Genomic DNA, 18,142 nt, shown 5'->3' on the forward strand with positions numbered 1-18,142 from the left:
ATAAAGTACTGCCATCAAATGTCTTGAAAGTACAACTGCATTGCAAATGAGACAGCAGTTATCATAATTATCTATTTTTTAAATGTTACATTAAAAATTAAAATCTTATCATCAAACAATTAACATTTATCAACACACACACAAATATTTAAAATTGGTACCGTTGAGTACAGGCATCGATTCCCAGGTACCGAGAATTGGCACCGTGTCGGTTCAAAGGTGAACATTCCCAGTGTCAATACAGCCAGTGAGTGTGGCACACACTCACTAAGGCGCCATTTACCCATCACTACTTTCAGGTGTCATAAAAGTGAAATGAGACGATATTGAAAGTACTAACATAATCATTTGCTCAAGTGAGGCACGTTGACATTGGAGTTTGCTGCTTTGAGGACGCTTTTGTGCAACTTTAGAAGCATTTTTTTCCCTCCTTTGGTGAAACTTAGCAGAGAAAAGTCGGAGGTTGTACTGCTTTTTAAAATAAACACTGCAGTAAAAGTCGTGTTTCGCTCTTCAGATTTAATTACGCCGAGACACCTTCACAGGAGCTCTTCCAATAAATCATTCCAAGTATAGAAACAAACATCACACTTGACTACAGCGCTCGGTGTGTGTGTGTGTGTGTGTGTGTGTGTGTGTGTGTGTGTGTGTGTGTGTGTGTTCTTGTATTTCTGTCCTTCTTAAGACATCAACAAGGACAAGGACTTTCCATATGAGGACCGGTGAACAGGACCGAAATCATGGTCCCAATACAGAAAAACCATTGCATCTAATAGAGAGCCAAATACTAGAGTCCGTGAACATTGCTCCAAAGTCAGGATTTTTTTGTTGATTTAATGTGCATACAAAAGTAAACATTGACAGGTGCAAAGGCAGAAATATATGATAAAAACAAGACGGCAGCTAAAGAAGGACTTTAAAAAACCCGCCAGGTGAACAGCTGATTTTACGACTTCCGGTGCTGACTTAAGACAAGCCATATGTGACCATAGGATGAACAAATACACTATGCTACTAAGACTATCAATCAATCAATCAATCAATGTTTATTTATATAGCCCTAAATCACAAGTGTCTCAAAGGGCTGCACAAGCCACAACGATATACTATAGTGGCCATTAACAGTTAGCTTCTACAGCTGGGTTGCCCTAAGTGAGGCACAGGGGCCACCAGTGGTCCGTTTGTCATCGGCCTTACGCACATTACAAAAAACAAAAAATAAAGATCTCATTTACACCCCCTGGTGGTGAAATCTTTTATAAATAGGGTAGTCCCAAAAAGGAGGGAGTTTTTGTGTCGGTTTTAAAAGTGCTCCCCCTCTGGTCACCATATGAAATAACAAGTGTGTAAGAAATTGAAAATGCACCCTTTTTGGCCAAAATTAATTAAGAAAATAATATGTTTATAGAGACATAGTGTAATAAATTGAAGTAAATAATGATGATTAAAAACTAATTACAAAAAAAATAATAGAAAAATTAACTAAAAGCTTACCTTTTTTATATTTGCATAGTATGTATATATTATTCATGTTGTAAATACACATTTTATATATCTAGAAAGGGTGAACCTAAAGAGGGAGGCATTTTTTCTCAGATCTCAAGAAGGTGACAAATACAAGAATGTGTGTGTGTGTGTGTGTGTGTGTGTGTGTGTGTGTGTGTGTGTGTGCACCTTCAGTGTGTTTACACAGAGGCTGCACTGTGGCAGACCCCCCCAGGACCCTTTGAAGGGTCGAAAAATGTGCTAAAGGAAGCGAGGCGGAACAAGTGCGGCTCCTGACATGACGCCGAGTCACAAGTGAGACTTTTGATTGCGGCAACACAAGTCATGCAATTTATATCTTGACAAGAAGTTTAGGGGGCGAACTATGCCTCTAAAGTTGCACTATACCCTCAAAGCGACATGCATGGAACAAAAGCTACAAAAAAAAAACACCTGATTGAAATAAACGCTGCAAGTTTATGGAAGTTCGCCTATCAGGGATAGGATAGGGATTTTTCATCTTTGCAACCAAAAACATTTTCTTGTGCAATCGTTTGTTAGCAAAACAACAACAACAAAATTATGGGCAGATTTTAGTGATACGTTTAGAAAATGTAAAAAAAAATGGTATAAGAAACAAGTGATGACATTTTGGGGCTGATCGCCATCATTTCTACTATGTTACCTTAGGTTTACATTAAGAACCTCTCCATCTGTATACTAGCAGCCTTGACAACATGTTTATGTCAGAAAAGATCAAAATGATCATAGGTCCTCTTTACAGACAAATATCTCTCAAGTATGGCAGCTTAGCTTACCTCCAGTTTGTTCCATGAACTTGCAGCATTTCTCTCATGCGAATGATTTTAGCGTGTGTGTGTGTGTTTTTTGTGGCATTTTTCTTTTGTATTTTTTTAATGGTTTAATTTATGTGTCAAAGTCAGCTTTATACTAGCATTTTAGCTAATATTGTATGTTTAAACCTAAAAAACATGGATTTTGATACTTAGCACCATCCTAGAAGTATGCTAACTTCTCCTATGTCCTAAAATTGTATGCTAGCATTTAAGTTAATTTGTTTTATTCACGTAAACCTGAAAATCATGGTTTTCGATACTTACCGCTAGTACGCTAGCTTTTGCTATGTTAACATGCTAACAGTAGCATGCTAAAGTTTTATGCTAGCATTTTAGCTAATTGTATTCGTTTGAACCTAAAAATGGCTTTTGTACTTGGCGCCATCTTGGAAGTCATGCTAACATTAGCATGCTAAGGTTTTATGCTAGCATTTTAGCTAATTAGTTTTATTCACACAAACCTAAAAATCATGGTTTTCGATACTTACCGCGGTCTGAAAAGTAGGCTAGCTATTGCGATGTTAACATGCTAACATTAGCATGCTAAAGTTTTATGCTGGCATTTTAGCTAATTTGTTTTAATCACACAAACCTGAAAATCATGGTTTTCGATACTTAAAAGTATGCTAACTTTTGCTTTGTTTACATGCTAACATTAGCATTTTAGCTAATTGTACTTGTTTAAATATGGCTTTTGATACTTGGCGCCGTCTTTGAAGTCATGCTAACATTAGCATGCTAAGGCTTTATGCTAGCATTTTAGCTAATTAGTTTTATTCACACAATCCTAAAAATCATGGTTTTCGATACTTAAAAGTATGCTAACTTTTGCTTTGTTAACATGCTAACATTAGCATTTTAGCTAATCGTACTTGTGTAAATATGGCTTTCGATACTTGGCGCCATCTTTGAAGTCATGCTAACATTAGCATGCTAAGGTTTTATGCTAGCATTTTAGCTAATTAGTTTTATTCACACAAACCTAAAAATCATGGTTTTCGATACTTAAAAGTACGCTAACTTTTGCTTTGTTAACATGCTAACATTAGCATTTCAGCTAATGGTACTTGTTTAAATACGGCTTTTGATACTCGGCGCCATCTTTGAAGTCATGCTAATATTAGCATGCTAAAGTTCTTTGCTAGCATTTTAGCTAATCGTACTTGTTTAAATATGGTTTTTGATACTTGGCGCCATCCTGAAAGTCATGCTAACATTAGCGTGCTAAGGTTTCATGCTAGCATTTGAGCTAATTAGTTTTATTCACACAAACCTAAAAATCATGGTTTTCGATACTTAAAAGTACACTAACTTTTTCTTTGTCAATATGCTAACATTAGCATTTTAGCTAATCGTACTCGTGTAAATATGGCCTTTGATACTTGGCGCCATCTTTGAAGTCAAGCTAACATTAGCATGCTAAGGTTTCATGCTAGCATTTTAGCTAATTAGTTTTATTCACACAAACCTAAAAATCATGGTTTTCGATACTTAAAAGTATGCTAACTTTTGCTTGGTTAACATGCTAACATTAGCATTTTAGCTAATTGTACTCGTTTAAATATGGCTTTTGATACTTGGCGCCATCTTGGAAGTCATGCTAACATTAGCATGCTAAGGTTTTATGCTAGCATTTTAGCTAATTAATTTTATTCACCCAAACCTAAAAATCATGGTTTTCGATACTTAAAAGTACACTAACTTTTTCTTTGTTAACATGCTAACATTAGCATTTTAGCTCATCGTACTCGTTTAAATATGGCCTTTGATACTTGGCGCCATCTTTGAAGTCATGGTAACATTAGCATGCTAAGGTTTTACGCTAGCATTTTAGCTAATTAGTTTTATTCACACAAACCTAAAAATCATGGTTTTCGATACTTAAAAGTATGCTAACTTTTGCTTGGTTAACATGCTAACATTAGCATTTTAGCTAATTGTACTCGTTTAAATATGGCTTTTGATACTTGGCGCCATCTTGGAAGTCATGCTAACATTAACATGCTAAGGTTTCATGCTAGCATTTTAGCTAATTAGTTTTATTCACCCAAACCTAAAAATCAAGGTTTTCGATACTTGCTGCGGGCTTAAAAGTATGCTAACTTTTGCTTTGCTTTGCTAACATGCTAACATTAGCATTTTAGCTAATTGTACTCGTTTAAATATGGCTTTTGATACTAGGCGCCATCTTTGAAGCATGCTAACGTTTTATGTAAGGCTTTTAGCGGATTTTGATCATTTAAATCTAAATTGATCAAATTCAGCTAACATAGTTGAAGCATTGTGATGTTGAAGAAGAACAAGAAGAAGAGACAAGTGCTGCAAAACATTGTTTTCATTTAATGGCGTCACACTGAAAACACACACGTTTCTTGTTTTTTTGCACAGCCACAAAGCGGCAAAGAGGAACCGTGTTTGCATTTCGGGATGAGACGGAACACGAAGACGGCGTCTTTGGAGCGCAGACAGGAAATCAGAATAGATAATAATAAAAACTAAAACCAAAAAAAAAAAATCCAGTGAGTTTTTTCATTCCACACGACGAGCCAGATGTTCATGCTGGGATGATCCTGTGGATTCAAATCATCACAAATATGAGGAATATTCCAGATGTTGCTGCTGAGAGGAGCGTCCCAGATTGTGTCCTTGACATTCTACCAGTCTGAAATGTCAGCGCCTGCTCGCTCTGAAACAACTCTTTGTTTGTGTGGGGGAGGGGCACACACACTGATGCATTATTTTACAGCAGAATTACAAAAAAGTACTCCAAAAAAGCAGAAATATGAGGACAAATTGTCTGTAAAACTTGTCTGGCGTCTTTTGGTTGATGGACACAACATCATCTTACAACACTTACCTTCGGACATAACAGTGGGAGTGGGACCTCCCTTCAAAGGTCATTCTCTCAGGATGAACCATGCAAGGTTCAAGGTTCAAGCTGTACATTCCAGGTGTGCGCGGGCGTCCAGCAGGGGGGCGACGTTTACGAGAGCGAGCCACACTTGGAGCGAGGCGCGCCGACTCGCTACTGTTGCACTGCGTCCGTGTGGCAGGAATGGGTGATGCTAAGGTCCCTGGACCCCCGCCCGGCCCCCGTCTGGCACCGCTGAGGCCTCCACAGGGTGACTGGGCGCGCCCGCCGTCCTTGTTTGCCTCCTCCTGCCGTGTCTCGACGGAGGGCGCGGCCTTTGCCTCAGGAGGCGGCCTCGGAGGAGGCAGGGAGGGGGGCGGGGCCTCAGCAGGCGATCTCCTCCAGGGTGCCCAAGGTGGTCTGCAGAGGGACGGCCACGCTGTGGCTGATGGACTCTGAGTGGTTGGCCACCGGATCGCAGGAAGTCTACGGTCGGAAGATAATCAATGCATTCATTTTTATTTTTTAAACTTCAATAATCATTTGGAGTGCATGAGAAAATGAAAATATAGGGCCCTTTGACCTCAAGGCAGCAGCACTAATAGCAACTTTTTAAAGCGCATACAGAGGTAAATCTCCTGACACTTCCAATCAGCTGTGGAATTAACTGTTTAGGCCAAATTGGACTTTTTTTTAACCAGGCACTAATTACTACGGGTGCAGAATTTTTTTTGCGCATTTGATTTGTGATTCTAAATCGATTAATCATTTTCAAAAATTAATTTAGAAAAAATAAATAAATACATAAATAAATAATAATAATAACAAAATAAAAAATGTATATAGATATATATTTTATGAGACTTCCAATTAATTGTGCAGTACAGGCAAAATGTTTGGACACACCTTCTCATTCAATGCGTTTTCTTTATTTTGGCAAAAACAAATGTCTTTTTAAAAATGGATTATGAGAAAAAAAAACTATATATATATATATATATATATGTATGTACAGTATATAATCCCCTGAAGAGAAGAGAAACCTGCGAAACAGGCTTGTAGGGATGAAATAGTCTTTGTGTTTTTTCCTTACCTAACATATATGTATATATATATATATATATATATATATATATATATATATATATATATATATATATGTACATATATACATATATATATATATATATATATATATATATATATATATATATATATATATATGTGTATATATATATATATATATATATATATAGGGTTACATATATATACAGTATAGGCCAAAAGTTTGGACACACCTTCTCATTCAATGCGTTTTCTTTATTTTGGCCCAACAAATGTCTTTTTAAAAATGGATTATGAGAAAAAAAACTATATATATATATATATATATATATATATATATATATATATATATATATATATATATATATATATACATATACATACAGTATATAATCCCCTGAAGAGAAGAGAAACCTGTGAAACAGGCTTGTAGGGAGGAAATAGCCTTTGTGTTTTTTCCTGACCTAACATATATATATACATATATCTATATATATATATATATATATATATATATATATATATATATATATATATATATATATATATATATATATATATGGTTACATGTATATACAGTACAGGCCAAAAGTTTGGACACACCTTCTCATTCAATGCGTTTTCTTTATTTTCACGACTAATTACATTGTAGATTGTCCCTGAAGGCATCGCATCTATGAATGAACACATGTGGAGTTATGTACTTAACACAAAAAGGTGAAATAACTGAAAACATGTTTTATATTCTCGTTTCTTCAAAATAGCCACCCTTTGCTCTGATTACTGTTTTGCACACTCTTGGCATTCTCTTGATGAGCTTCAATTCGAGAGAATGCCAAGAGTGTGCAAAGCAGTAATCAGAGCAAAGGGTGGCTATTTTGAAGAAACTAGAATATAAAACATGTTTTGAGTTATTTCACCTTTTTTTGTTAAGTATATAACTCCACATGTGTTCATTCATAGATGCGATGCCTTCAGGGACAATCTACAATGTAATTAGTCGTGAAAATAAAGAAAACGCATTGAATGAGAAGGTGTGTCCAAACTTTTGGCCTGTACTGTATATATATATATATATATATATATATATATATATATATATATGTACATTGATAGATGTGATGCCTTCAGTGACAATCTACAATGAGTGTCTCCATGGTGACAGCCGATATATACACGTAAAAACCTCATTTAAAAATGGTGGTTTGCACCATTTTTGTACTTATCTTAGTAGATTACCAGTAACACACCCACTTTTAAAGTTGATTTGATTTGATTTGATTTATAGTTTGCACACACTATTTAGCACTTATTGTTTGGGCCGGTGGTATTAAGTACATGCAATGACTGTTTGGCAAGCTAGGGGGCGCTCCTACCACATCTCCCCTGCGACCCTCCTCTTCGTCCTCTGGACTCAGCAGGTCCAGGAGTCGCTCCCGCACCACCTGAGGATCACAAGAGTCCGGTAAAGGACCACGGAGCGGAGTGGCGTTTTTTTCCCCGCCAACTCGGCGGTACCGACCTCGTAGGCGTAGTCGAAAAGCTCCAGGAAGGTGAGGATGCTGGCGCCGATGAAGAGGCCCATCTGGCCCCCGATGTCACCTGAAGGGGGGCGCAATGAGTCAGGTCTCACGCCAGCGGAAAAAGTGCCGACCTTACGTACCCAGCAGGCCTGCCACCTCGTAGGCTTTTTTCTGCTCGATGGTCTCGTAGTTGAGCGCCTCGAAGAAGACGTCCAACACCAAAATGTTGTCCCTGAATACAAGGACAAAATGTTAATATTAGAGATTTCTGATAATATCGGACTGCCGATATTATCAGCCAATAAATGCTTTAAAATGTAATATCGGAAATGATCGGTTTCAAAATTATCAGTATCGGTTACAAAAAGTAAAATTTATGACTTTTGGAAACGCCGCTGTGTACACGGACGTAGGGAGAAGTACAGAGCGCCAATAAACCTTAAAGGCACTGCCTTTGCGTGCCGGCCCAGTCACATAATATCTACGGCTTTTCACACACACAAGTGAATGCAAATGCATACTTGGTCAAAAGCCATACAGGTCACACTGAGGGTGGCCGTATAAACAACTTTAACACTGTTACAAATATGCGCCTCACTGTGAACCCACACCAAACAAGAATGACAAACCCATTTCGGGAGAACATCCCCACCGTAACACAACATAAACACAACAGAACAAATACCCAGAACCCCTTGCAGCACTAACTCTTCCGGGACGCTACAATATACACCCCCCGCTACCCTCTACCCCCACCCCACCTCAACCCCGGCCCCCCCACCTCAACCTCCTCATTCTCTCTCAGGGAGAGCATGTCCCAAATTCCAAGCTGCTGTTTTGAGGCATGTTAAAAAAAAAAAAAGCACTTTGTGACTTTAATAATAAATATGGCAGTGCCATGTTGGCATTTTTTTTCCATAACTTGAGTTGATTTAGTTTGGAAAACCTTGTTACATTGTTTAATGCATCCAGCGGGGCATCACAACAAAATTAGGCATAATAATGTGTTAATTCCACGACTGTATATATCGGTATCGGTTGATATCGGAATCGGTAATTAAGAGTTGGACAATATCGGAATATCGGACATCGGCAAAAAAGCCATTATCGGACATCTCTAGTTAATATTCTTCATAAAGACAGAAAAGAAAACAACAGCGATCACAGACAGAAAGGCAAGAAGATTATAACACTTATCAATAACCAATCATATTACTTGCTGTTCATCGCCACTAGGGGGCGTGTATGCTAATTATCTATGCCAGCTTTAAAATGCTATCATATATTAACCTACCTTTATTTGTTTAGTAAACAATTAGCAGCGCTGTCAAATGCTTCAACGTGGTAACGTACTATATTAACAACGTATTCAGAATCAGAATCAGAAATACTTTATTAATTAATTTAATTAATTAATGTATTAATTATTAATACTTTATTAATTAATACAGTTTAATTAATTAAATGTTAATAAATTACCATCTTCAGCACAATCCCATTCAAGATCAGACAAACATTACAGGGAGACAGAACAGGATCGCTGACGGGTCAGCCAACTTCCGGCGCCCCTTACAAAAAAGGTGAGATACAGGTAAACAATAAGAGTCGGGGGGTGTGTTGAAAAAAAAATAAAAAAATAAAATAAAATAAAATAATTTCCAGTAAGTGCTACCGAGAGTATCGTATTTTTTGGAGTATAAGTCGCTACGGAGTATAAGTCGCACCGGCCGAAAATGCATAGTAAAGAAGGAAAAAAACATATATATGTCGCATTTTTGGGGGAAATTTATTTGATAAAAGCCAACACCAAGAAAAGACTTTTGAAAGGCAATTTAAAATAAATAAAGAATAGTGAACAACAGTCTGAATAAGTGTACGTTATATGAGGCATAAATAACCAACTGGTATGTTAACGTAACATATTATGGTAAGAGTCATTCAAATAACTATAACATATAGAACATGCTATACAATCTGTCACTCCTAATCACTAAATCCCATGAAATCTTATACGTCTAGTCTCTTACGTCAATGAGCTAAATAATATTATTTGATATTTTACGCTAATGTGTTAATAATTTCACACATAAGTCGCTCCTGAGTATAAGTCGCACCCCCGGCCAAACTATGAAAAAAACTGCGACTTATAGTCCGAAGAATACGGTACTTACGAGATGTACTTCTCCGACTTGTTGAACTTCTTCTGCAGGTAGCGCGCCGACGTCTTGCTGGGGATTTTGACCATGGACAGCTCCTTGTTGTAGCGCGTCATGTTGCACGGCGTCCTGCACACGCAGCTGCCGCTCTCCGCCGACGACAGCTTAGCTTGACGCCACAACGATGGAAATGTAAGGGTGGACGCGGGATTGAGGGAGAGGGGGTAGGGATAACGGCGGGCGAGGATGGCGATGAAGGACACAAAGGAGAACGTGATCTCACTGTAAATACGATACTGATTTATGATTGACTCTTGACATCAAATCTGACATTTTTTCATGGACCTCAAATACAGTAGTACCTCGCTCTTTGCCTCATTCGGTTTTCGAAGTGGAAAATGTTGCCCCCGACTCTGAGGGTCATATTCGCAAAATGAGCCCAAGAAGCTAGCGTGCTAATGTTAGCATGTTAAAATGCTAATGTTAAGTTTGGTTAGGTTGTCAGGTTTAAACATCGATGACATCAATTAAAACAGACAAGAAGCAAGGAAATGAACAGAGACAGGCTACATTCCCTCTAAGGTGCGCGCCTGTGGAATTGCGCACTGCTCAAGTGTCCTCTGCGCATAGCAAATCTATGCCACGCACAAAATCAAATAAAAAAATAAGCGCATAACAATTTTCGACACACGGACACGACAGAGAAAACAGTTTTCGTCATCATTGATCAAATATTGTAACGTCTGTTGAGACGCTTTGAGGACATGCATTCCATTCATCACTTTACCGAACAAAACTCTTTGTCGGCCATAAACACATCACCAAAACATTAGTAAAAAAAATAATATCTAGCAAAAGTGGTCATTTTCTGCAGTTCAAACCAGACCAAAAGCAACTTTGTTATATCGACAGCAGCCGCTCGCTCTTTCTCACTTGCGCCAACACATGCACATATGGCACTTAGCCAGTGATGCGTTTACAGCCACACAAAAAGTCGGACAACGCCAACACCACACATAAAGTGTCATTCCAGGTCGTTACACTATGATTTACCAATCAAATGTGTGCTTATTCTAGTGTCATTTATTAGGAATCTAAATTTATAAATATTAATCATGAAATGCTGTTAGTATATTAAATAAATACTAATAAAAATATGTTTTTTACAAACAGGAAGTTGTAGGAATGTACACATGATCCCCTGCTTACATCTCATTGTGCAACATGTGAATGTTTTAATGGGAACTAAATGCAATGTCTGAAAGGGGTACAAATTATTTCCAAAGCAGGACCTCCACCCAGACAAACAATACAAGTACACAGTTCATGAAAAACAATATTTGTTGTTATTGTCATTGTAAGTGGGTCTAAACACTTATATTAGAAAATAACCTCATGGAAATGACTGCTGTCATTTGATTATAATAATAAGAGAATGTTGTCTGTCTATCTGTGTTGGCCCTGCGATGAGGTGGGGACTTGTCCAGGGTGTACCCCGCCTTCCGCCCGAATGCACCTGAGATAGGCTCCAGCACCCCCCGCGACCCGGAAAGGGACAAGCGGTAGAAAATGGATGGATGGATGGAGATTGAACTTGTTATTTAGTCAGGTTTGGGACAGGTGTGCTGCTGGTGTAGCCACAGTGTGCACGTCTGATGTTGCTCACATGAGCTCCACTGAATGCTCAGGGAGTTTTTGCGTTTGCTGACACACATGAAAAATTAGAGGGAACATTGGAGACAGGATTCAATTTGGCTTAATTTGAGGAGAGACGCCTGGACACTGTACCCTTGCACAGTGTCTCAGCATGCTCTGGTGAAAGATTGTACGCCACCTCTTTTTATTTGGACTTTCCCTGTTTACATAACAACAGCTGTTTCTAAAGGAATGGGGAGTATGTAAACAGCCATTGTTTTCGGTCACATTAGCACAACAAAAAAAGATGCCTCGGACTTGGGCTGGTCCTGGATCGAGCTTGGGCAGGTCTTGGATCACAATAGATAACCCCTTCCGTCTCCTCTCATCGTACACAATGGAATTTTACAAGCCTTTGGCTTGGTACAACAAAGACAGCTTTTGTCTGTTCACTGGGAACTCAGGGAACAGAAATTTTTTTGATATTTTACATACAATTTTTCTGACATGTGTCAAGTACCAAGTTATGACTCTGAGGTGTACATTTGCAAAGTTAGCTAAATAAGCTAGCATGTTAACGTTAACATGCGAAGAGTTAGCATGTCTCAAGTACCAAGTTATACTGTAAGACTAAAGTGTACACCTGCAAGGTAGCGTGATTGGGTATTCAAAGTGGAATATTTTGCCCCCAACTCTAAGGCTCGTATCAGCAAAATGAGCTGAAAAAGCTAACATGCTAACAGCTAGCATGTGTCAAGTACCAAGTTATGACTCTGAGGTGTATGTCTGCAAAGTTAGCTAAAGTATCTAGCATGCTAATGTTAATATGCGAAGAGTTAGCATGTCTCAAGTACCAAGTTATACTGTAAGACTGAGGTGTACACCTGCAAGGTAGCATGATTGAGTATTCAAAGTGGAATATTTTGCCCCCGACTCTAAGGCTCGTATCAACAAAATGAGCTGAAAAAGCTAACATGCTAATGTTAGCATGCTAACAGCTACCATGTGTCAAGTACCAAGTTATGACTCTCAGGTGTATGTCTGCAAAGTTAGCTAAAGTATCTAGCATGCTAACGTTAATATACGTTAATAATAGCAGCCCTTTGAGACACTTGTGATTTAGGGCTATATAAATAAATATTGATTGATGAGGTGGAGACTTGTCCAGGGTGTACACCGCCTTCCGCCCGATTGTAGCTGAGATAGGCTCTAGCGCCCCCCGCGACCCCGAAGGGAATAAGCGGTAGGAAATGGATGGATGGATGATTGCATTGATTGATAATATGCGAAGAGTTAGCATATCTCAAGTACCAAGTTATACTGTAAGACTGAGGTGTACACCTGCAAGGTAGCGTGATTGGGTATTCAAAGTGGAATATTTTGCCCCCGACTCTAAGGCTTGTATCCGCAAAATGAGCTGAAAAAGCTAGCGTGCTAACGTTAGCATGTTAACATGCTAATGTTATCATACTAACAGTTAGCATATGTCAAGTACCAAGTCATGACTTTGAGGTGTACGTCCGCAAAGTTAGCTAAATTAGCTAGCATGCTAACTTTAGTATGCGAAGAGTTAGCATGTCTCAAGTACCAAGTTATACTGTAAGACTGAGGTGTACACCTGCAAGGTAGCGTGATAGGGTATTCGAAGTGGAATATTTTGCCCCCGACTCTAAGGCTCGTATCAGCAAAATGAGCTGAAAAAGCAAACATGCTAACGTGAGCATGCTAACAGCTAGTATGTGTCAAGTACCAAATTATGACTCTGAGGTGTATGTCTGCAAAGTTAGCTAAAGTATCTTGCATGCTAACGTCAATATGCGAAGAGTTAGCATATCTCAAGTACCAAGTTATACTGTAAGACTGAGGTGTACACCTGCAAGGTAGCGTGATTGGGTATTCAAAGTGGAATATTTTGCCCCCGACTCTAAGGCTCGTATCCGCAAAATGAGCTGAAAAAGCTAGCGTGCTAACGTTACCATGTTCAAATGCTAATGATAGCACGCTAACAGCTAGCATGTGTCAAGTACCGAGTTATGACTCTGAGGTGTACGTCCGCAAAGTTAGCTAAATTAGCGAGCATGCTAACGTTAACATGCAAACAGTTAGCATGTCTCAAGTACCAAGTGATACTGTAAGACTGTGGTGTACACCTGCAAGGTAGCGTGATTGGGTATTCGAAGTGGAAAATTTTGTCCCTGACTGTAAGGCTCGTATCCGCAAAATGAACTGAAAAATCTAACATGCTAACGTTAGCATGTTAACATGTTAATGTTATCATGCTAACAGTTAGCATGTGTCAAGTACCAAGTCATGACTCTGAGGTGTACGTCTGCAAAGTTAGCTGAATTAGCTAGCATGCTAACCTTAACGTTATGACCCAAACCAAACAACCTTCCCTAGTCATGGCACTAAAAATGGAACCAACACAAAAAGGTAACACACATGGTCACACATGAAATTAACTACTCACTGAACTTTTTTATTTAAATACGTTAGAATGCATAATGGTAAAAATGCAAAACACTCTCTTCACACTTCATGTTTGGCGAATTTTAGCTGATAGATATTTCTGATTGATTAAACAAACTTTAAGGAGGTCCGCACAGAAGTAAACAAGGTAGGAGTCGAACTTTCGCACACTCTTAATATTCAATTATATAGTTACTTTACATGCAAAAAACTTTTAGCCCAATGCGACCACCTAGTCACCCCTGAATTAGGACATAGACTTATCTAACATCATTACACTAAGTACTCCAGCCCAGCAGGGGGCAGGAGCGTTGACAATATAAATGTAACTTTTTGTTAGCCTGAATACTAACAGGCTTAGCACACAGCGTTGTTCCCATAGACATGATACATAAACACGCTGCATCAATCGCTACTGTCTATTGGCGCTGACGAGGCGTGAGGCCGCCATCTTGAAGGGGGCAACATCCATATCTACTGACAGGTGTAATGAAGTGTCTGCGCATTTAATCCATCTAAACATTTTACCGTATTTTCCAGACCATAGGGCGCACCGGATTATAAAGTGCACTGCCGATGAATGGTCTATTTTTTATCTTTTTTCATACATTAGGCACACCGGATTATAAGGCGCATTAAAGGAGTCATATTATTATGATTTTGTTCTAAATTGAAAAGACTTCCTTGTGGTCTACATAACATGTAATTGTGGTTCTTTGGTCAAAATGTTGCATACAGATCATCTTCAAGCCGCTTTCTGACAGTCTTTAGGACCGTTTTGTGGGCGGTCTTATTTACGTGACTCACCTTCGACAATGTCTTTTATCTGTCATCTTTGTTGTAGCGGTGTAGCGTGCAAGGACGGGAGTGGAAGAAGTGTCAAAAGATGGAGCTAACTGTTTTAATGACATTCAGACTTTACTTCAATCAATAACGGAGCAGCATCACAGGAAACGTGTCCCGTGAAAAAAACATCCGACCGGAACACTCTAATAACTAAAGTTCCTTGGGTGAATAAATTAAACTCACTACACCGGTATGTTTTAGCGCTTTCATGGCGAGTTTACTGACAGATGTAAGTAAGAACTTTACACTACCTAATATTAGTACTGACAACAGCGGAGGATGAATGTCACATAACAAGAAGATAGAGAAAAAAAAGAAGCTTGTCGACTACGGACGCGTGCAATTTTTCAGGATTTATGCAGATCCCAAATACAGATCAGCAGGTACCAGAAGGTAAGAAAAGTTGCTTTTGCATAATATTGTGAAACAAAACGCCAGATAATATGTTTTACCTTATACACACCATAATAATACCTGTACGTTTAATGCGCCGACATTCCATTAAGCGGTGCGGCTTCATAGCTTACCAAAGTCGTACTAAAACATTTTGATAGATTTTTGAGCGCCGTGTGTAATGTTCTATATTTTCAATGGAACATTTAAAATGTTGTTGTTGTTTACTTGAGACCCATCATAGTGCAGCCTACACTTATCTCTTATGTTTGACTGCCATCTACTGGTCACACTTACCATTACACCATGCACCAAATAAAATAGCTTGGAGGTGGGTAAGCTCAACCAAACTTATTCCATACATTAGGCGCACCGGGTTTTAAGGCGCACTGTCGAGGTTTGAGGGGAAAAAAAAGGATTTTAACCTCTAAAGGCCTTAGTGGCCACATGCGTGGACAGCACCTTTTAGCTCTTATTTCCAAAACTGTGTACACTACTGAATTGGGGTCTTATGCCGACATATGGACACTTATACTGCCATCTGGTGGTGTCAGAAGAGTATAACATACAATGGAATTTAGAAAAAAAAGTGTAAAAATAAAAATTTGAAGTATACGTTTGTGCACTTATGGACTAAGTACATCCTATTAAAAGATGACTTTTAGTTTTTATTCTAATTAGGGTCCAATAAGCCCAAATAGCAAAGAGAAGAAAAAAAAGCATGTAAACAAACAGCTTGGGCCTTAAGAGGTTAAGTGCGCCTTAAAGTCCGGAAAATACGGTAAATACCAAACTAATTCTAAGCTTGGTTTATAGCGAGCTGGCAACAATTTAGCTGGTGGGCACGATTCCGTACAATAAAATTCGATTCACAAAAAATCTACAGTAATGTTCACTCTCACTCCTGAAAAGTAATCCCCCGTGACATGTTTTCCACGCCAATTTGAGCAGGAATATGCAGAACTTGGCATCAGGTTTTTCCTCGTTGTTTCTGCTGCTGAAATACAAGTAGATGCCCCTTTCAAGATGGCCGCCAAATTTTCTGCATATACTAATATGGTGTCTATGGTTGTTCCCGCCTCACATGGCTGACTTGATGACTCGCCAGCTGCCCATGTGAAGGCCAACAAAAGATAAAATGGCAGACATTAAACATTAATGATCCAAATAGCAGATTTTTTATAGTGTTGATAAAAAAAAAAAAGACAATCTCGAAAAAAAGCATCTTTTCTCTCACAGATTTACATATCACTCTCTCCATGATCTCGCTCTCTCCCACGCGTCCTCTCATTTAATTTCGCCGACTACCGGTATTATGTTCTGTGCCGTAATATTCCAATATCTGTTTTTAAGTACGCGCGCCATGTAGAATGTGGAGGAAAATCCAATATGGCATCAGCGAGAGAGGACCTTGACTTGCACGTTTGAGTGATTGACAGCTGCGCCTTCATCTCCTCACTCTTTCATGACGGCCGCACTTTAATAGGAATGACTTTTTCCCACCTTGGAATATACATATATATATACATATATATATATATATATATATATATATATATATATATATATATATATATATATATATGCATGCAAAGTAACTATATATACAGGTAAAAGCCAGTAAATTAGAATATTTTGAAAAACTTGATTTATTTCAGTAATTGCATTCAAAAGGTGTAACTTGTACATTATATTTATTCATTGCACACAGACTGATGCATTCAAATGTTTATTTCATTTAATTTTGATGATTTGAAGTGGCAACAAATGAAAATCCAAAATTCCGTGTGTCACAAAATTAGAATATTACTTAAGGCTAATACAAAAAAGGGATTTTTAGAAATGTTGGCCAACTGAAAAGTATGAAAATGAAAAATATGAGCATGTACAATACTCAATACTTGGTTGGAGCTCCTTTTGCCTCAATTACTGCGTTAATGCGGCGTGGCATGGAGTCGATGAGTTTCTGGCACTGCTCAGGTGTTATGAGAGCCCAGGTTGCTCTGATAGTGGCCTTCAACTCTTCTGCGTTTTTGGGTCTGGCATTCTGCATCTTCCTTTTCACAATACCCCACAGATTTTCTATGGGGCTAAGGTCAGGGGAGTTGGCGGGCCAATTTAGAACAGAAATACCATGGTCCGTAAACCAGGCACGGGTAGATTTTGCGCTGTGTGCAGGCGCCAAGTCCTGTTGGAACTTGAAATCTCCATCTCCATAGAGCAGGTCAGCAGCAGGAAGCATGAAGTGCTCTAAAACTTGCTGGTAGACGGCTGCGTTGACCCTGGATCTCAGGAAACAGAGTGGACCGACACCAGCAGATGACATGGCACCCCAAACCATCACCCAACCATGCAAATTTTGCATTTCCTTTGGAAATCGAGGTCCCAGAGTCTGGAGGAAGACAGGAGAGGCACAGGATCCACGTTGCCTGAAGTCTAGTGTAAAGTTTCCACCATCAGTGATGGTTTTGGGTGCCATGTCATCTGCTGGTGAATTTTGGATTTTCATTTGTTGCCACTTCAAATCATCAAAATTAAATGAAATAAACATTTGAATGCATCAGTCTGTGTGCAATGAATAAATATAATGTACAAGTTACACCTTTTGAATGCAATTACTGAAATAAATCAAGTTTTTCAAAATATTCTAATTTACTGGCTTTTACCTGTATATATATATATATATATATATATATATATATATATATATATATATATATATATATATATATATATATATAATAAAATAAATATACATATAGGTTAAAAATATTTTATTTTTTTCTTCAAATATTTTTATTGAATTTTGCAGACAGTACAGTATGATGGATCATGGCAACAGCAAGTTGAGGCATCTGCACA

At 38.4% G+C, this 18,142-nt stretch overlaps 1 protein-coding gene across 3 annotated transcripts in view; it reads right to left on the reverse strand.

The window, feature by feature from the left end:
- Positions 1-4,661: 4,661 nt before the first annotated feature.
- asic2 (acid-sensing (proton-gated) ion channel 2) overlaps positions 4,662-18,142 on the reverse strand; it is an 865,381-nt gene continuing 851,900 nt past the window's right edge. For all 3 annotated transcript variants that reach the window (XM_061981307.1, XM_061981305.1, XM_061981304.1), the window contains 5 exons: positions 9,953-10,106; positions 7,922-8,013; positions 7,781-7,860; positions 7,635-7,703; positions 4,662-5,679 (listed from right to left, as the gene is read on the reverse strand). In XM_061981307.1, coding sequence (XP_061837291.1) covers positions 5,578-5,679; positions 7,635-7,703; positions 7,781-7,860; positions 7,922-8,013; positions 9,953-10,106 — 497 coding nt within the window. In that variant the 3' untranslated portion in view covers positions 4,662-5,577. The remainder of the gene's footprint in view (positions 5,680-7,634; positions 7,704-7,780; positions 7,861-7,921; positions 8,014-9,952; positions 10,107-18,142) is intronic.

The sequence above is a fragment of the Nerophis lumbriciformis genome, linkage group LG24 (assembly GCF_033978685.3).
Source record: "Nerophis lumbriciformis linkage group LG24, RoL_Nlum_v2.1, whole genome shotgun sequence".
Lineage (NCBI taxonomy): Eukaryota > Metazoa > Chordata > Actinopteri > Syngnathiformes > Syngnathidae > Nerophis > Nerophis lumbriciformis.